Source organism: Microplitis demolitor, chromosome 7 (genome assembly GCF_026212275.2).
Source record: "Microplitis demolitor isolate Queensland-Clemson2020A chromosome 7, iyMicDemo2.1a, whole genome shotgun sequence".
Taxonomy (NCBI): Eukaryota; Metazoa; Arthropoda; class Insecta; order Hymenoptera; family Braconidae; genus Microplitis; species Microplitis demolitor.
In genome coordinates this window covers 16,089,197-16,106,104 of record NC_068551.1, presented here as the reverse complement: position 1 = coordinate 16,106,104, position 16,908 = coordinate 16,089,197, and the positions used below count along the sequence as shown (strand labels likewise).

The following is a 16,908-nucleotide window of genomic DNA, read 5'->3' as shown; positions in this document are numbered from 1 at the left end:
ATTTTTCGGTTTACTAAAATACACTTTTAATTAATTATTGAATTTAGAAATACTACTAATATTTTTAAATTACTATGTAAAGGTTCTTCCTCATGCATCTTATTAATAAACCGGACACGGAATACACTGGTCAAGAGACTTATGTATGGAATATGTATCAACAAAGAATGTGGGACTTTTTCCCAGTGGGTGACTGTTTCAGAAAACAAAACGAAGCGGGCGAAGAAGAAGTCAAGAAAAAATAATTATAAGTGTTTTATTTTATTTTATTTTTTTTTTTTTATTTATAAATATCAAATTTATCATACAGACGACTAAATATAAAGACATCTGACAAAAGCAAAACAAAATTATAAAGTAAATGACAATCTCATATTGTAGCGGGCTTTGAGTTTACCGCAAACTCGACTGTCGCACTGAATCAAAATTTTTAACGATAATAGTCAACACTAACAATAAAAATAATGAGTGATCATTATTAATTTTTTTTTTATCATCACAAATAGTAACTATTCAATGCGAATACATACGTGATAATAAAGTGCTTAAAATTGTGGCTTTTTAAATTTTTAAAAAATTAACTTTTAATTATATTAGATAATAATAATATATTACTGATATCGATAAATACCTAAAACAAAATTATTAAATAAGTAAAAAAAAAAATTTTAGTAAAATTTTAACTAATTTTTCATAGCCAATGGAATTAAAATGTTATTAATAATTCCAAAACTATTGCAATTAAATTTTACCTATTTTTTCAACTTTATAATAGCTTAATTATCAAGTTAATAGTAAATTATTAGATCTAGTTTACTCTAGATATTAATAAAAAAAAAATAAAAACAAAAAAAAAATTGCACAAATTAATAATTTTAAATAAAATAATTAAAATATCGCATTATTTTCTACAAAACTTATTCTCAAGTGCGACATAAAATTATTACACACAAACTTAATAACAATTAATTAAATTTGTAATATTTAATGTGCGTTTTAAAAAAAAAAAAAAAAAAAAAAAAAAAATATTTATAAACAGTTACATGAATGGAAGTGTGTCTATCCTATTAAATAATTTATTATGTTGTTTTTGATTGTTATCCACGACTGAACTCATTAAAAATCATCTTTAATTACTAAATAAATAAACAGATATATAAGTAAATATATAAATATATTATAATATATTTGAGATTGTCAATATATTGTAAATAAAAACAAATAATAATAATAAATGATAAATCTTCGGCAGGGCTATCCGAATAAAAATAAAATATCATTCTATATAAATATATACATGTTTCTTATTTTTATTTTTATTTCTTAGGAGATTTGTTTGAGGAACGATGAATAGATTGCAGTAAATGTAAGAGTTATTTTAAAAATTTAAAATGTCATATAATCAATGAGAAATGTCAGGTAGAGTAAAGTGGAATTTTTCACAAGAAAGTGGTTGCAGTTTTGCGGCGATAGTTTTAAATTTAAAACTACATACTATATATATATATATATATATATATATATATATATATATATATATATATATATGTATTTTATTTGTGGGTTATAGTGTAGAGTTTAAGTGTGATGGAGAAAGAGTGATAGAATAAAGTAAAAAGATATAAGAGAAAAAGTATCAGCATCAACATCAACGACAGCAGTTGCAGTAGCAGTGGCAGTAGAAGTAACGAAATAAGGGGATGATATAGGAAGTAGTAATAGTAGTAGGGTTGTGAAGTAAGGGAAAAAATGGGGTCGCGCAGGCGTAAGTTACGGACGCCGGTGTTGTACGAGACAGGGTGAAAATGCACCCTTGCATGGGAGTGTCATCGGGTGCTCGTAATTGTCATAAAAACATAAATATGCAGCCTAGAAATGGTATTTGTGATAAAATTGAAAATTACATATCGGAATTGAGTCAGTGGTGAGTGATTACATTGATAATTATTATTTATTATAACTATAACATTATTTAAAGTGTTTTATATAATTATATGTATGTTTTATTTTTTTGGTATTATTTTATGGTGATGAGAATATGTGGTTCCGGCATTGCAAGGGTGGTTCCCGGGTTAAAGTGGCGGGTGTTTACTACTAGCTATGTTCCTCTTTAATGTTCTCGTTTTACCGGCTTAAATATATATAGTGCAAAACGTAGAATGTTATATGTACTATGTACTATTACTATGTACATACTACGTTGTTTCACAGTGCTATGTTTCAGCTGGCTCAAGATCTATGAGAGTTTTTAAAGTCTACTTTATTCAATTTTTATTTGCATTTTTTTGTCACGGAGTTTGCTCACATTTTTATTCTCTATTGTACTTGATGTCTTTTGTTATATTTGCTCAAGTTAAATATTTTCTCTTTTTATTTTCATTTAGATCATTATAAAAATATTCAAGACTCTTTAAATATTTGTCATATTAAAAAATTCATTGTCTCTAAGTTTTAAATTCAATTTCAGTGAAAAAATTTCTTAATATTCAAGTTTTATTTTATATTATTAATAAAAAATTAATTATTTTCACAATAAATAATTATTCAAAATTTTCAATACTAGGTATTATTGATTTATTCCAAGTTCTGATAGAAAATTTTTATGATTAAATAAAAATATAAATATCTATGTATCGAAATTTGATTCATATGTTGGAAAAATTTCAATTTTTAATATATGTTTCTTTGCTTTTATCCATGAATTTCAAATGACGTCAAGACAATTTCTTCATCCTCCATAAAAATTTTCAACACTTGAAAAAAATAAATAATTTAATATCCGTGTTTTGCTTTGAAATATTAAGAAAAAAAAAAAAATTCAAGTGTTTTATCTTGAAAAACATTTTATAATTTCTCTGAGTACTTTTTAAAAGAGTTTTATTTAATTAAAAATTTTTCAGTTCCTTTTTAATGAAGTAAAAATAAATTTGTTTAATTTAAAATAATTTAAAAAAAAATTTTTTTTTCTTGCAATATTTATAGGTCAGTATGGAGAACAATAATACTTGGACAATTTTTATCAATAGTTCTTTACTGGATGACACAATTAAATCATCATATAAACACTGTATCTTTACCGAAGCTCAGTATACCAACAGGTAAAAAAACATAAGTATAAAATAGCATTCATCTGTTCATAAATACAAAAAAACTTTTGAATTAATTGAATGTAAATTTATAAATAAGGTGAAAGACCCATTACCTGCTCACTTATCATCGGAGTGAGATTAAACCCCTCAATATAAATTGGTGAATGAAATGAATAATCATTTTTTTTTATAGTTATTTTTTGTAGTTTTAAATATTAGAATATATATTTTATTTTAAGAATGTTGATGATTAATTGTTATTCATTTTTTGAATAAAGTCGTTGAGTGTATCCATAGTCGCTCACTAAAAGTTGTGATCATATCCCCTTATTAAAAGAAACGATCAGAAAACAAAACTTTTAACTACTTTTTAATGCTTTTAAATCACATTTCTTATGGGCATTTAACAATGCAAATCGTTTCGAATCGTTTCCCTTAATCAGAGTCATTACTTGATCAACACATGGCTCTATACTCACTTAAAAACAATATCAATTGAACTATGATAAGTTTATGGATTTGAAAAGTAATTTATAAAATAAAATAGATTACTTCATTCAATTGTCACAAATTTAAATAATATATTTGATATTATATAATTACAACAAATATTAAAGAATTTATTGTAACCTAAATTTAATCTAACGAACAAACGTTAAAGTAAAAAATAACAGGCTGAGTGCGACTTTGAAAATAGTTACTTTTTTAAATTTATAATAAATTATAGAATACTTCGATACGTCATATTCTACGATATTTAGATTCACAAATAATTATTTATCAATGATAATTTTTATACCTGAAATTTTTTTCTATAAAAACACATTAATCAGTTGGAGTGACGGTTACATGTTTAAATATCACAGTCATAATATCACGAAACAAAACTTGGCAGTCCAAACATCACATAAAAAATACCATATATAATAAATTATCACTTGCTAAAAGATCACAATTTTTCAATACCAAATGAAAATAGTAGTTTATCTATCGAGTGCGATCGTGTTAAGACACGAGTGTGAAGATTGGTGCCCGAGCCGAAGGCGAGGGTATCAACACACAAGTGTCTTAGACTCGATTGTACTAGATAAATACATTAGTTTTTGTGACAGATATTTAAAATTTACTACATTTAGTGCCTATAAATGGCAGGTTATAAATCCGCGTTTATTTATTTGGTAAGATTGTTTCAAGTATTTGTTGAAAATTAGAGAGAAGTCGGTAAGTGGACGAATTTAAATGATGATAAATTTTGTCACAAGATGGCTCGTTAAGTTACTTCGATATTTTTTGGTCGTTTGCTATCGCACATGTAACCAAAAAATATTTTTTGATCCGATAATGACGTCACTTTTAGAACAATTAGGTATATTTTTGACCAGCTGTATCTTATTTAATATTTTTAGCTGTCGGCTATAGGCGCTAAATATCGTAGATTTCATCTGTCACAAAAAATATTATATTTATTACCATAAAATATACTAGTCATTGAATATCTGTATATACACAATTTTTATGATTTTTTTTTACGCTGTGAAATTTGGGCGCATGATATTCTAATAGATGATGATTAGACGTAAGTTATTTTTTTACATGATATTTTTTTATGTCATATTTTGGTATTGATATTTTTTTGAGTGAATTATGACTGCCCTATCAAAAATGTATGCGGGATTGCACAGGAAATGATAGGGATCCATGTAGGAAAGTTTAAATTTATGTAAAATTCCATAGTAATTAATGTAGGATTATATGAATTTATATGAGAATCCATGTAGGAAACCATAGGTATCTGGGTTCTCATGCAGAAACTTTACATGGGAAACTGGGTACCTGAATTCCCACGTAGGAAAGTCACATAGGGAATTGTGGGTATCTGGATTCCCATATAGGAACTTAAATATATGGATTTCTTTGTGAGAAATTCATATAGGAATCTGGGTTACTATAGAAGTAATTTCTATGGAATCTAGGGTATCTGGATTTCTATGTCTATCGTCTATTGATACGCGTATATGAATAAAAGAACAAATTAATATTCTATTGGCAGAATACTTGTTAACAAAAAGTTAATTAATTGATGCTCTTTATATCAATATTTGTAATAAATTATTGATTTATTAATTATCTCAAGAAATATTACAGATTTATAGAAATTACAAATAGTTTTAATAAAACACTAAATTAGAAATCTTATAGAGTCATGCGGGGCAAGTGTGCGCATACCCATTCATTTCGGAATGAAATGCATGGGTTTTCGCACACTTACTCACTGCATACACTTGTCCCATATAACTCTAAAGGTGTTGTACTCCAGGAAAGTTTATGAAACCACATACGCTTTTTATGGTATTTGTATCAATAACCTGACGCTTTTAGTTAATTTTCATGATTCCTAATCCATACAAGATTTCCATGTGGATGTTGACATAGTGCAGATTCCTATGGGAAATCAAGGTAAAAATCCACGTGGGAATTCATGCTAGATTACCATATGGATTTGGCATAATGAGGATTCCCGTAGGAACCCCTGTGAGAATCTATATCGGGATCTATGCTGTATTCCTTTAAAAAACCATACGGGGATCGATCCGAAAACGCCATGTGGGAACCCACATAGGAATCTCGGCTGGATTCCCATATAAATTTTTTTGATAGGGCGTGATAATTCGTCGTGTCACCAAAGTGAGCGACTAATGGTACTGATCGGGTTTAGGGTCTTTTACCTTTAATGAACAAACTTTTTATTTTTATGTGTTTTAAAATTTAAAAGGACAAAATCTCCCACATTATGTAATGTTGTGCCTGGTATACACGACGTGGATGTCTTGTCGAGGTGCCGGGAATGGATTAATTTCTGTTTTAAGAGCCCGAGGCTGGAGGTATTTATTACTTGCATTTATTGACGTCGAGGCTAACACTCTTATAACTTCCTCTCACCAATTTACAAGTTTGGCAAGTATCCAGGTACACTTTAAACTTTAAATCAACTTTTTATAATTGTCATTCATATTTATTGCTGTTTAATTACTTAACTTTGTGTTATACTTATATGTATATTACTTTAAAAAGTAAACTTTGAAAACTAGAAATCATTTAAATATTTAACTTTGAAACTACATATATTACGTTATTTGTTAAAGCTACTTGACTGCGTAGCTATTCCAGTAGCTCTAGCACTTTCATGTCTCGTTCTTGGTGTTCGATATCGCATTGTTCATATCGTCGGAATTTCCGTTTGTTTAATGGGCGTTGGATGCCTTGTTTGGGCTGGTATTGACGACAATAAAGATCTTGGAATAAATGGTAAATTGGTATTTATTTGAATTAAAAAAAGTGCATATTGAGTTCTTTAGGAATTTTTGCACATTATTATTAAAACCATAAGACGGTTGTGAACTTCAATATGAAATTCTGATTAAAATTTTATAATGATGTAAACTATGATTTAGACTGCAAGTTTTAATGCTTGTTTTATCAGTAGAAACAAGCCGATTTCAGACCAATGAGATTTAGCGGGTGGAAACTAATGAGTTTCTTCTCTAGGGAAGAAACTCATTAATTTCTGCTCGATACATGAGTTTCTGATTTCATGCCTGCCAGAATCGTATTCATTTATTGTGTCTGAAAAATTAAAAAAATAATATGAGCACCAATAAAAAAGGCCATTGATCTGCTTGTTTAATTAATTAAATTGCCATATTTGAAATATATCATTATTTTTTTGCCACACTATCAATCAAAAACTACCCTATTTCGCCTGACTCCAGATATTAAAATTTTCAGTATCAATGCAGCTAATATTAAAAATATAATGCGTGGCACGGGAAAAAACATGATTTCAGACTTCGGGTGATGTCAGCTCTTGTCTTCGGCTTGGACAGTCCAACTTCGCCTTTAGCTGAAATCGTCTTATTTCATCCCTAGCTACAAAATGTACTATTTATTATTTTCTATTGTTTTTCTCCACGCCGGATTCATGGAAAAATTTTCATCAATCACGTATTAGTTATTTTTTATATAGTTTTATACTTCTATAAATTAAAAAAATAAAAAAATTTTTTTTTTTATCAATCAGAAATATGAGAGCATGAAAAATTTGAAATTTATATACTAATTTAATTTCACAAGATTATGTAGTCACCCAAGTAGGAAACCCCAAAGCTGCTTATAGGCAGAGCCTGAGCCCTATTGTCACTTGCCAAGATTCAGCAGGTGACCATTGACAGCTGACCATTGGCCCGTCCAGGCTGAGGCTTCGTTCAATGGTTTCATTGAACGAAGCTTAGTCCGAGCTTTGTCCAATGGTCCCTTCCTACCAGTACACTTACTACTTATCAGTATTTTTAATTATTTTTCAAATGTTATTACAATTACTTTCATAAAATATTCATCAGAAATCCAATTTGAAGTTCACATAATCATCTTATCAACTGAATATTTATATGTAAGAATCCCTCAGGAATTAATTATGAACTTTTTTTTTCACAAGGCCAAATACTGACTTTGAATAATTTTGGATTTATAATTTTCATACAGGTAAAAATCAATTAGTAGGTGACATGTTATGTCTCGGAGGTGCTGTACTATTCTCAGTGACAACTGTCCTTCAGGAATTAGCTGTCAAAACGGTTGATATTATTGAATATTTGGGAATGATTGGATTTTTTGGAACTATTTTGAGCTGCATTCAAATGTAAACAATTTTAATTCAAATAAAAATATTTCATTGATCAGTATATATTTTCGAATAATTAATTGGTTTAATTATTTTAGTGCTGTGTTAGAGAGATTGCAAATAGAATCAGCGTCATGGAGTACCGCAACGCCAGTTGTAATAACAGCATTAGTATTTTATTGTATAACGCAATTCGTATTTTTTTCACTTGTACCAGTGATTCTATTTGAATCTGGTGCAACTGCGTTACAACTATTCCTTCTTACTGCTGATTTCTTTAATGTACTCTTGGGTATGCTGACACACCAATATAAGGTAAAATACATATTTACATTTGTTGGGAATTAAATAAAGTTTTATAAAATCGAACAAAATCTAATGACGAACTCTTTTTTTTTTTTACAATTTTCAATTATGAGCGAAAGATGAAAAAAATTAAAAATTTAATTTTTTTAATTTTAATATTTTCATATTTGAATAAGATTTTATTACAAAATTTAATTTAAAAAATGTATTTATATATTTTATTACAGTTCCACACGTTATATTTTCTCTCGTATACATTAACAATGACCGGCATATTTATTTACGCAATAAAAAGGACACCAATGTCATCAAATTCACGCAGACAACAACAAATAGAAACACCAGCACCAGATTATAGGTAAAAAAAAAAAAAAAATTTCTTTTCTATAAAAAGGCTTCTACTTATTTTTGATCATCATTAATTACAAATCAGTAAATAAAATTATATATTGAGCAATTAATGAATTTTTGAACTGATTAATCATAATTAATAAATTATTAATTGATTTAAAGTGACGTGATTTTAAGACGAATGTCACACCCAGACGGTGGAGAAGTGGAAATGGCCACAAGTTCAGGTATGTCTGCAGTTAGTGGACCTTTAGAAGCAATTGATACTAAAGTACCATCAATTATTGGAAGCGAACGAGAAACGATGGATGCTACTAGTTTACCATTAAGTGTTAGCTCCGATACGGCCTTTACATCTTTCTATGGTAGCCAATCCAATTTGTAAAACATTTAAATTAAATGTATTTATTTAATTTTTAACTTTTCACTTCACCGATAATTAAATTCATAATTCATGATAATTATTCATTAATAACAAGTACACTATAAAAAATTTGCGGAGTGGATGATTTTAAATTATTCACTCCCCTTCGGAGTGAATTTCACTCCAAAGGGGAGTTTCGGAAAATATTGATTACAAAAAAAATTACTAATACATAGTGAGCTTTCGTCTTCGATATTTTGACATTTATATCGAGTACGAAAATAATTATAAGCTCCCTTTCCACATATTCACGCGAAACCATTTAAAAAAATTATAAACACCTGATAATAAAACTTTGACAAATATAATTCCAGTGAGACACAAACTGTTATTTGACACATCAACCATACCATACGGAAAAAAAAATATTGTGCTTACCACTTAATGGTATCGTGATATTCACTTTCCTCGGTTGGTTATACTTTGAACACGGAAAGTGTTGGTCTATCGAATCGTTATTATCGCGATCCAGGCGGATCCCGAAATCATAAGATCGTTTTGCTATTGTAACGATCCGTTCTGTTATAATAATGGCAAATGCCCATTTAAAATTTGAGGTTAGAATACCCTCGCAGATTTGAATCACGGTGGAAATACCGTGGCTTTACCACCGTATATACATCTTGTTTCCACTGTGACTACGCGGTGTATCCACCGTGATTCCACGGTGGCTTTACCACCGTATATACATCTTGTTTCCACTGTGATTACGCGAAGTATCTACCGTGATTCCACAGTGACTTTGTGTGATTTCACCACCGTGGTTCCACGGTGTATCCACTGCCTAATCACAGTGGAAACACCGTGTACACACGGTGATAAAGCCACCGTAGAATCACGGTGGATACACCGCGTAATCACAGTGATAAAATGGAACAAACCCACGGTGTTTCCACCGTGATTCAAATCTGCGAGGGTAGATGAATTTTTAATTTTAATTTCATTACAATTTTATTTATAGTTAGAATTAATAATACTAATAAGTGCAATAAAAAATTATTATTTAATATCGCGAAATATAATCAAGTAATAGAATATACATAAGTAATTAATGTCAATTTTTTATTTAATAATTTGGTTATGAGTGGTGGCGCTTGAAAAGTAGATCGCGATAATCACGATCCGTTTTGGTATGATATGGATACGTTAATTGACGATCACTATACATTTAAGTATATTCACAATCCGTAGGATCATTATAATAAGTATCTAGTGTTTCATTCATATATATATATATATATATATATATATATATATATATATCGTGAAAATCAAGTAACAATTTAGTACTAATCACGATAAAACTGTCGCTCTCCGTTGGTGAGCGATAAGCGCAATATTTTTTTTTCCGTGCACAAGATATCATTTCATACTGTACCAAAATATAAAATATTCCCATAAAAACCTATATGTCACTATAGTTATTCAATGATTTAATATTTTCACTATATATTATATATATGAAATTATAATTTAGTGGGTTCCTAAAACATTTTATAAATTGAAAATATAATATTTCAAGTATAATTATTAATATCTGAATCAATTATTTATTGAAATAATTATGTTTCTAATTAACAGCTGTTTCTATTAAATATAAATTTATTTAAGTATTAAAACTCTAAACCGGAATAAATACAGATTGAAATAAAATCCGCGTCAATCTGAAAACACTCCGCCCATAAAAAAATCCCTATTCACTCCGCATGCGGAGTGATTTTTTTTTAAACTCCGAAACTCCGAGTGAAAGAGTGAATTCGGATTGAAATAAAATCCGGATTCACTCGCGATTTTTTACAGTGTACTTAATTACGAGCGTAATATTCAGTTTAACACAAATAAATAAAAGATAATAATGACAATTAAATAAAATTAAATATCAATCAAAAAATATATGAGAATAAATACTTTGAATAAAAAAATAATAATTAACAGCGTTCGTAATGAATGTATCGACAATTATTTTAAGGGAACACGATATAAAAAATAATAATTTATTATTTACAGTAGATACTAATGAGTATCGTTAATTAAATTAACGAATTATAATAATTATAGTTGCTAATAATAATAATTATTCTTCCTAAATGATTTAGCGTTATATTAAACGTTAAATTGTGATGAATACGTAAACGAATGATGTGGGTATTATTATACATAGGAAACTAATTAGGAATTATTATAAAAACAAAATAGATAATATAATAATGATTAATTATTAATATTTAATAGTTAGAATAATAATATAATTATTCAATTTGATTGAATTTTGTAAGAAAAGAAAAAAAACTTTCGGAGATCTTTAAATTTCTTAAACTATTATATATAATTATATGACTATTTATTGATAATAACATGCATAAACTTTTGTAGTTTAATGAGAAAAGAGTAGTAATAAAGAAAAATAACGAATAAATTTTTTTAATTGTAAGGGAATATGTACAATAATTTATAAATTGTGACAATCTCACATATGAGACCTACAGCTCGAAAAGCCGCACACACAAAATATTTTCTTTTATTTATTTATTTAATTAATTTAATTATTGTAATTGAAGATCGAAATCGATAATTAATTATAATTATTATTAATAATTATAGTTTGCTTAGGCTGTGTAAAGATCTCTCAGAGTTTGAAATTTAAAAAAAAAATCAAACCAATTATTTATAAATAAAATTTTTTAATGTGCCAAATATTTTTTATATTGTAATTATATTTTTTTTATCATGTTGATTTTGAGAAATATTATTTATATATTTTTATTTTTTATTTATTTAAAATGTAATTTAAGTTTTTCATACACTATTGTAATTAAATATAAAAACAATAGATTAACTGTATAAATATATGTAGTCGTGTAATCTTTTATCAATTTTATTTAGATCGCTCAAAAATTATATCAAATTTAAAATTTTTCTGGAGTGTGTATAATTATATAATTAATGTATTCTTTAACTAAATTTATTCAAAATGTAATTTAAAATATTTTTCGTTTTTGAATAAATAATTTTATGAGATATGTAACTCAATAATATGTAAATATATCGTAGAAATTTATCCAATATAATAAATTTTCCAGGATTCAAAATATTACTATTATTATCAATTAGGAATAAAACGAAATTTGATAAATAAATTTTAGTAAAATTTTCATGTCAATTTTATAATACGAAATTTTAAATTATGTTTGACTCCTAATTGGTAAAAATTGTAAGATAATTATTTTTTAAATCTATATCTGTGCGAAATTGTAACTACGCTGTCCTTTTTTTTTAATGAAGGCTATTCTTAGACCACTGCCCCCCTCCACTTTTCACAAATTTTCAACGATTTTTAACTGTCATAAACGTATTAAAATTTTATTAATTAATTTAAAAAAAAAATTGAAACATTAATTGAAAAAAGGACAAAGTAGTCACAATTTCGCCGAGATATAGATTAAATAATAATTACTTACAATTTATATCAATTGGGAGTTGAACGAAAAGTGTTAAATAAATTTCAAGAAAATCTCCATGTCAGTTTTATAACTCGAATTTCAAATTTTGAGGCTAAAATTTATTTAATTTACTGTCTAAGTGCAACAAAGATAAAAAGATACCGGTGGGTAATAAGACCTAGCTAAGGGAGATTTGGAATAGAATCGAAAATATGGCATTTAATTATCGAAATGTATCATTAATCTTTATTTCAATACATTAGCCATAAAATGTAATGAAGTAATGGTAATTTTTACCATAAACAAGCAAAAAATTATACTTTTACAAAAACCATACGAACAGGCCTTATTTTACTACGGTAGGGTAATAAGGCCTACGGTTTAAACATACTGGAATAGTTTAACTATACTTAATGAAATTGCTATTAGAGATGAATCATCACTTAAATTTAGCAACAATACTTTTTAAGAATCAGAAGACTAGATTGTTTTTTATAATTTCTTCTGTGCTACGACAGCATATGATGGATGATGAAATATAGAAGACCTGGAAAGTGGTATCAGGACTCTATAAATTTGTCGTAACATCTCTATGTAAGACCCTTTTACTAGAGTAGCCTTTAGCGGAGGCGGTTATTTTAAATATCATTTATGTCACTTAGGCCTTATTACCCGACAGGCCTTATTACCCGCAAATACCTTACCGTTCATCCAGTTGAGTGCGAATAGAGAAACAAATGAAAACGCGTCTTTATGAGCGGGATTAGGCTTAAATCAAAGATAAGATGATCTGCTTACGAATGTGTAAACATCAGTCTCTATCTCGCTTCCTCGCGTGCATATCCCAAATAGAATGAAATAGACACTGTTGGTTGCCCATACATGAACGGATCAGTTCAACACCATTCGGACCATTTTAAATCCAATAGAACATAGCCAAGGTAGCTAAATTCAAAGTGATGACATAAAAGAAAGAAGTGACAGATTAGTTATTGGCTTAAATCATTGAGCAGGGATATACTCCGCCGTTTTACTGAAATCTCGTGATTTAATATATAAAGTAGTGATTTAAAATACATTAAATACACTTTTGACCAATCAAGAAAGATCGTATTTTAATATGAAATTTTATGAGATGGAATTTAGGCCTTGAGCGACGTGTTCTTCGGGCATGAATTACATGAAATAATCAATATTTCTTAAGCTTATTAACACAGGTGAATTAATAAAGAATACTTGCTGAAGCAGAAGACATGATTTCGAAATAAGTGCATGCATGGCTTGTTATTTTCATTACATGTTTGAATTTTTATCGATTTATAAATATTCGTTCATCATTAAGTTTACTGACTGTCGGATCAAACGGATTATTTTCATAACAAAATCACTGATATAACTAGGTATATAAACCGGGTATTTTCATACCTTGGCACTCACAAGCGAACTTAAATTCTCAGCAATTGAATTGTTTTCTCACGTAAGTACATTATACATATTTTCGCGTTTTGTAGTCTCTTTCTCATTTCCAATAGTAAATTTAATGATAAAATTTTATATTTTATAAGCTTAAAAAATAAAGCTAACAAATTATAGGATACTGATAATAGAATTTAAATGAAAATCATCTCTGGAATATGCTAAATATGTTGGTATGAATTTTTATGTGGATACATTTGATAGTTTTTGATTGGTGACAACAAAATAACGTCTCTTCACACTCTAAAACCAAAAAGTATTACAAGTGTATTATTTTAATACACATTAAGTGTGTTCCATGCTTAAATTCGATTAGAAAAAAAAAATTTTAATACTTTTTAATCGCTCTTCTTATGGGCATTTAATATTGGAAATCGTTTTGAATTGTTTCTCTTAATCAGGGGACACAACGGGTTAAAGTTCGGACAAATACTCTCTTGGTGGAGGCAACTATATAACGATAACTATAATAATCATACAAATTGTGACTTCAATCGTGCTAAAAAATTATTTTTTGGTTGCATGCACTGTAGACGGAGAAAAATGTCAAGTAAATATTCCTATGCAGCATATTAGTAATGGTTACATTAACTTTATAGTTTCTATAAGCAGTCATATACCAGCGATGTGACACAAACTACAGAGTAAATCGTCAAAACTCACGTCTTATACGACGATCGTTATCGATATACCTATAAGCACAATAAATTATAATTTTCATATTTAGCCCGATACCATTTCGTAATTTTTTTTAATATACAAATTTTACATCTTGATAAATTTAAATTTCAGATGATTACCAATAATTCCTTACAAAATGATATTTAAGTTGACGTTTTTTATTTTATTGTTTATACTCTTGTCAACCGTCGCAAATGTCGAAGCTATTGTCGGCGGCGTAAGTCCAAAAAATTTTTTTTTATAATAAACTTAAATTATTTATTGACTTTAAATATTATATTGCTATTACAGAAAGAAACATCACTAAATGAATATGTAGTAAGTAAATATAAAGAAATATTTAAAACAACATTTTGTCTCCCGATAAATTGTAAATTAATTTATCAATTTCATTTTTATTATAGTTTCCGGTGACCATAAGAATACCCGGTTCATCACATATAAGAAAACATTTGAAAAAAGATTTTTCATTCCAATAAACTTCATTTATTTTATTTTTATAACAGATTTATCTTTGGACAGGTGGTCTCAGAGTAAGTATAGAAAAATATCCAAACACATATTTTTTATTCCAGTAAATTTCAAATTAATTCTTTTTTTTATGTAACTCATTCCCAAAAAATACGTCGTCAATGTCTAAAGTTAATCTCATAATATTTTACATTAAAATACAATCTGTTTTGGACGGTCTAAAGTTTGATTTAATATATTTTAAATCACTACTCTATATATTTAATTACGAGATAAATTAGAAAATTCATAAAAAATCTAAAAAAACCAGGACATTGTCATTGTCTAAAAAAATCCATTGAAAATTTACAGAAAATCCATAAAAAATTTATGGAAAATCCATTGAAAATGTATTGAAAACCTCCCTGTTAAGAAAATCCCATAAAATTTCATAGATTCTCATAAATTCCTCTAGAGAATTTATAAAATTGAATAAATTCTATAAAAAACGCTATAATTAAATATAAGTTCTTATTTATTTATTTATTTATTAATAATTTTTCGACCCTGGAATCGAGATTCCCTAAGGGCCGCAATATACAAAAGTATTACAAAGTATAGTATAATAATAATATTTATAAATATATATATATATATATAGTGAGTAAAAAATTTAGTAAATTAATGAATTTAATTAATTAAGCTAATAATATAGATAGTTCGGTCTTATACATATAGCTATAAGAATCTATCGGATTTTTTACGCAAGGCTGAACATATTATTTTTAATCTTTGAACTATGATAACAATAATAAACGTAGAAAAAATGTTCATTATAATCGATATAGAGACGTAAGATCTTTGGTGCTGATTCTAAAAGATTAACGATTTTTCGTATGTTATTATAATTAATAATTCATTTAATATAATACTAGCACACAACAGTCACTACCTGAATGCACGAGTAAACATCACTACGAAATTTATTATAATTTACATTTAATTATTTATTCAAGTCTTGCTAATTTATAAATTTTTCTTTGTTAAAGCAAAAAATGGGAATGCCATTTTCATTCACTGTTCAAGGACAACAATGATAATATCATCTGTCGACTTAAGTCAAATCATTTCACCTATTTAAAATAAATTTTTAAAGATTGAAATTTTTTTTGCTGGAAAAGGAACAATGCTGTAATAGTAAATAAATTTTCACTCAATAAAGTTTTCCTTTCAATACTATTTTAAAGTGATTGTTAATCATTTTTCAAATTTTCTATATGTGCATGTACATATATATTGAAGTAATAAAAAATCAGTGACATAATTATTTATTTTTTTTATATTTTTAAAAATATTATTACACAGTTGAAAATTTTGTGTTCTTGTGTATAAAAATTCAATGGTTGAATGTTTTGTGTTAATTATTTGACACCGCCGTGACGTGATTATTACAGTCGATTACTTCAAGACTACCGTGCTTCATCAACGTGTGAAGAGGAATTATCTAACCGGATAGAGTCTTGGTTTCGCGACTACATATTGGATCTAAAGACGGTCCAGATCTACTTCCAGTATTATTGGCGCTAAACTATGATAGCGACCAGCGATGAACACTTCTCCAGCATCCAATGTTGTCAAGTGTACAGTCTGATAATTCAGAAGAGTCATGCGTCCTTCTTTTTTGGAGGCTGCGTAACAGCTTATCGCAGCACAGTGACGGCCGGATTGAGCGATTTCTCGATCGGCTGACATAGAGAAGACGTTGCATTCTGCGGATTCTTTTTTAGAGGTTGTAGAGAAAGCCAAAATATTATTTTGATTGATAGCATTAAATAGATCGATTGGGGTTTAGTACGGAGATATCGAAGTTGAGGTAAAAGTTGTCAAAATTATTCGAATTCGTGATATAGTTGTAATTTTGATTACTTTTGTTCTTGGAATCATAATTGTTGAGGTATTGGCCTGAATAATAAATTACAGACAGTTGCGTTTTATTGTTTTTATAATATAAAT

The 16,908-nt window shown here is 27.7% G+C and overlaps 2 protein-coding genes and 1 long non-coding RNA gene across 5 annotated transcripts in view; all 3 read left to right on the top strand.

The window, feature by feature from the left end:
* The window catches only part of LOC103571418 (ryanodine receptor), a 64,582-nt gene extending 64,248 nt beyond the window's left edge, over positions 1-334 (top strand). For all 3 annotated transcript variants that reach the window (XM_053740734.1, XM_014439916.2, XM_053740733.1), the window contains one exon: positions 83-334. In XM_053740734.1, coding sequence (XP_053596709.1) covers positions 83-245 — 163 coding nt within the window. In that variant the 3' untranslated portion in view covers positions 246-334. The remainder of the gene's footprint in view (positions 1-82) is intronic.
* Positions 335-1,805: 1,471 nt separating this feature from the next.
* Positions 1,806-10,002, top strand: LOC103571409 (solute carrier family 35 member F2-like). Its single transcript, XM_008549568.2, has 8 exons — positions 1,806-1,924; positions 2,983-3,098; positions 5,863-6,056; positions 6,233-6,395; positions 7,629-7,785; positions 7,866-8,082; positions 8,301-8,431; positions 8,587-10,002. The coding sequence occupies exons 1-8, from the start codon at positions 1,806-1,808 to the stop codon at positions 8,807-8,809; spliced, it is 1,320 nt and encodes a 439-aa protein (XP_008547790.1). The 3' UTR covers positions 8,810-10,002.
* Positions 10,003-13,569: 3,567 nt separating this feature from the next.
* Positions 13,570-16,039, top strand: LOC103571410 (uncharacterized). Its single transcript, XR_549048.2, has 5 exons — positions 13,570-13,765; positions 14,557-14,662; positions 14,737-14,763; positions 14,850-14,978; positions 15,945-16,039. It is a non-coding gene; the product is annotated as an uncharacterized LOC103571410 (long non-coding RNA).
* The last annotated feature ends 869 nt before the right edge of the window (positions 16,040-16,908 follow it).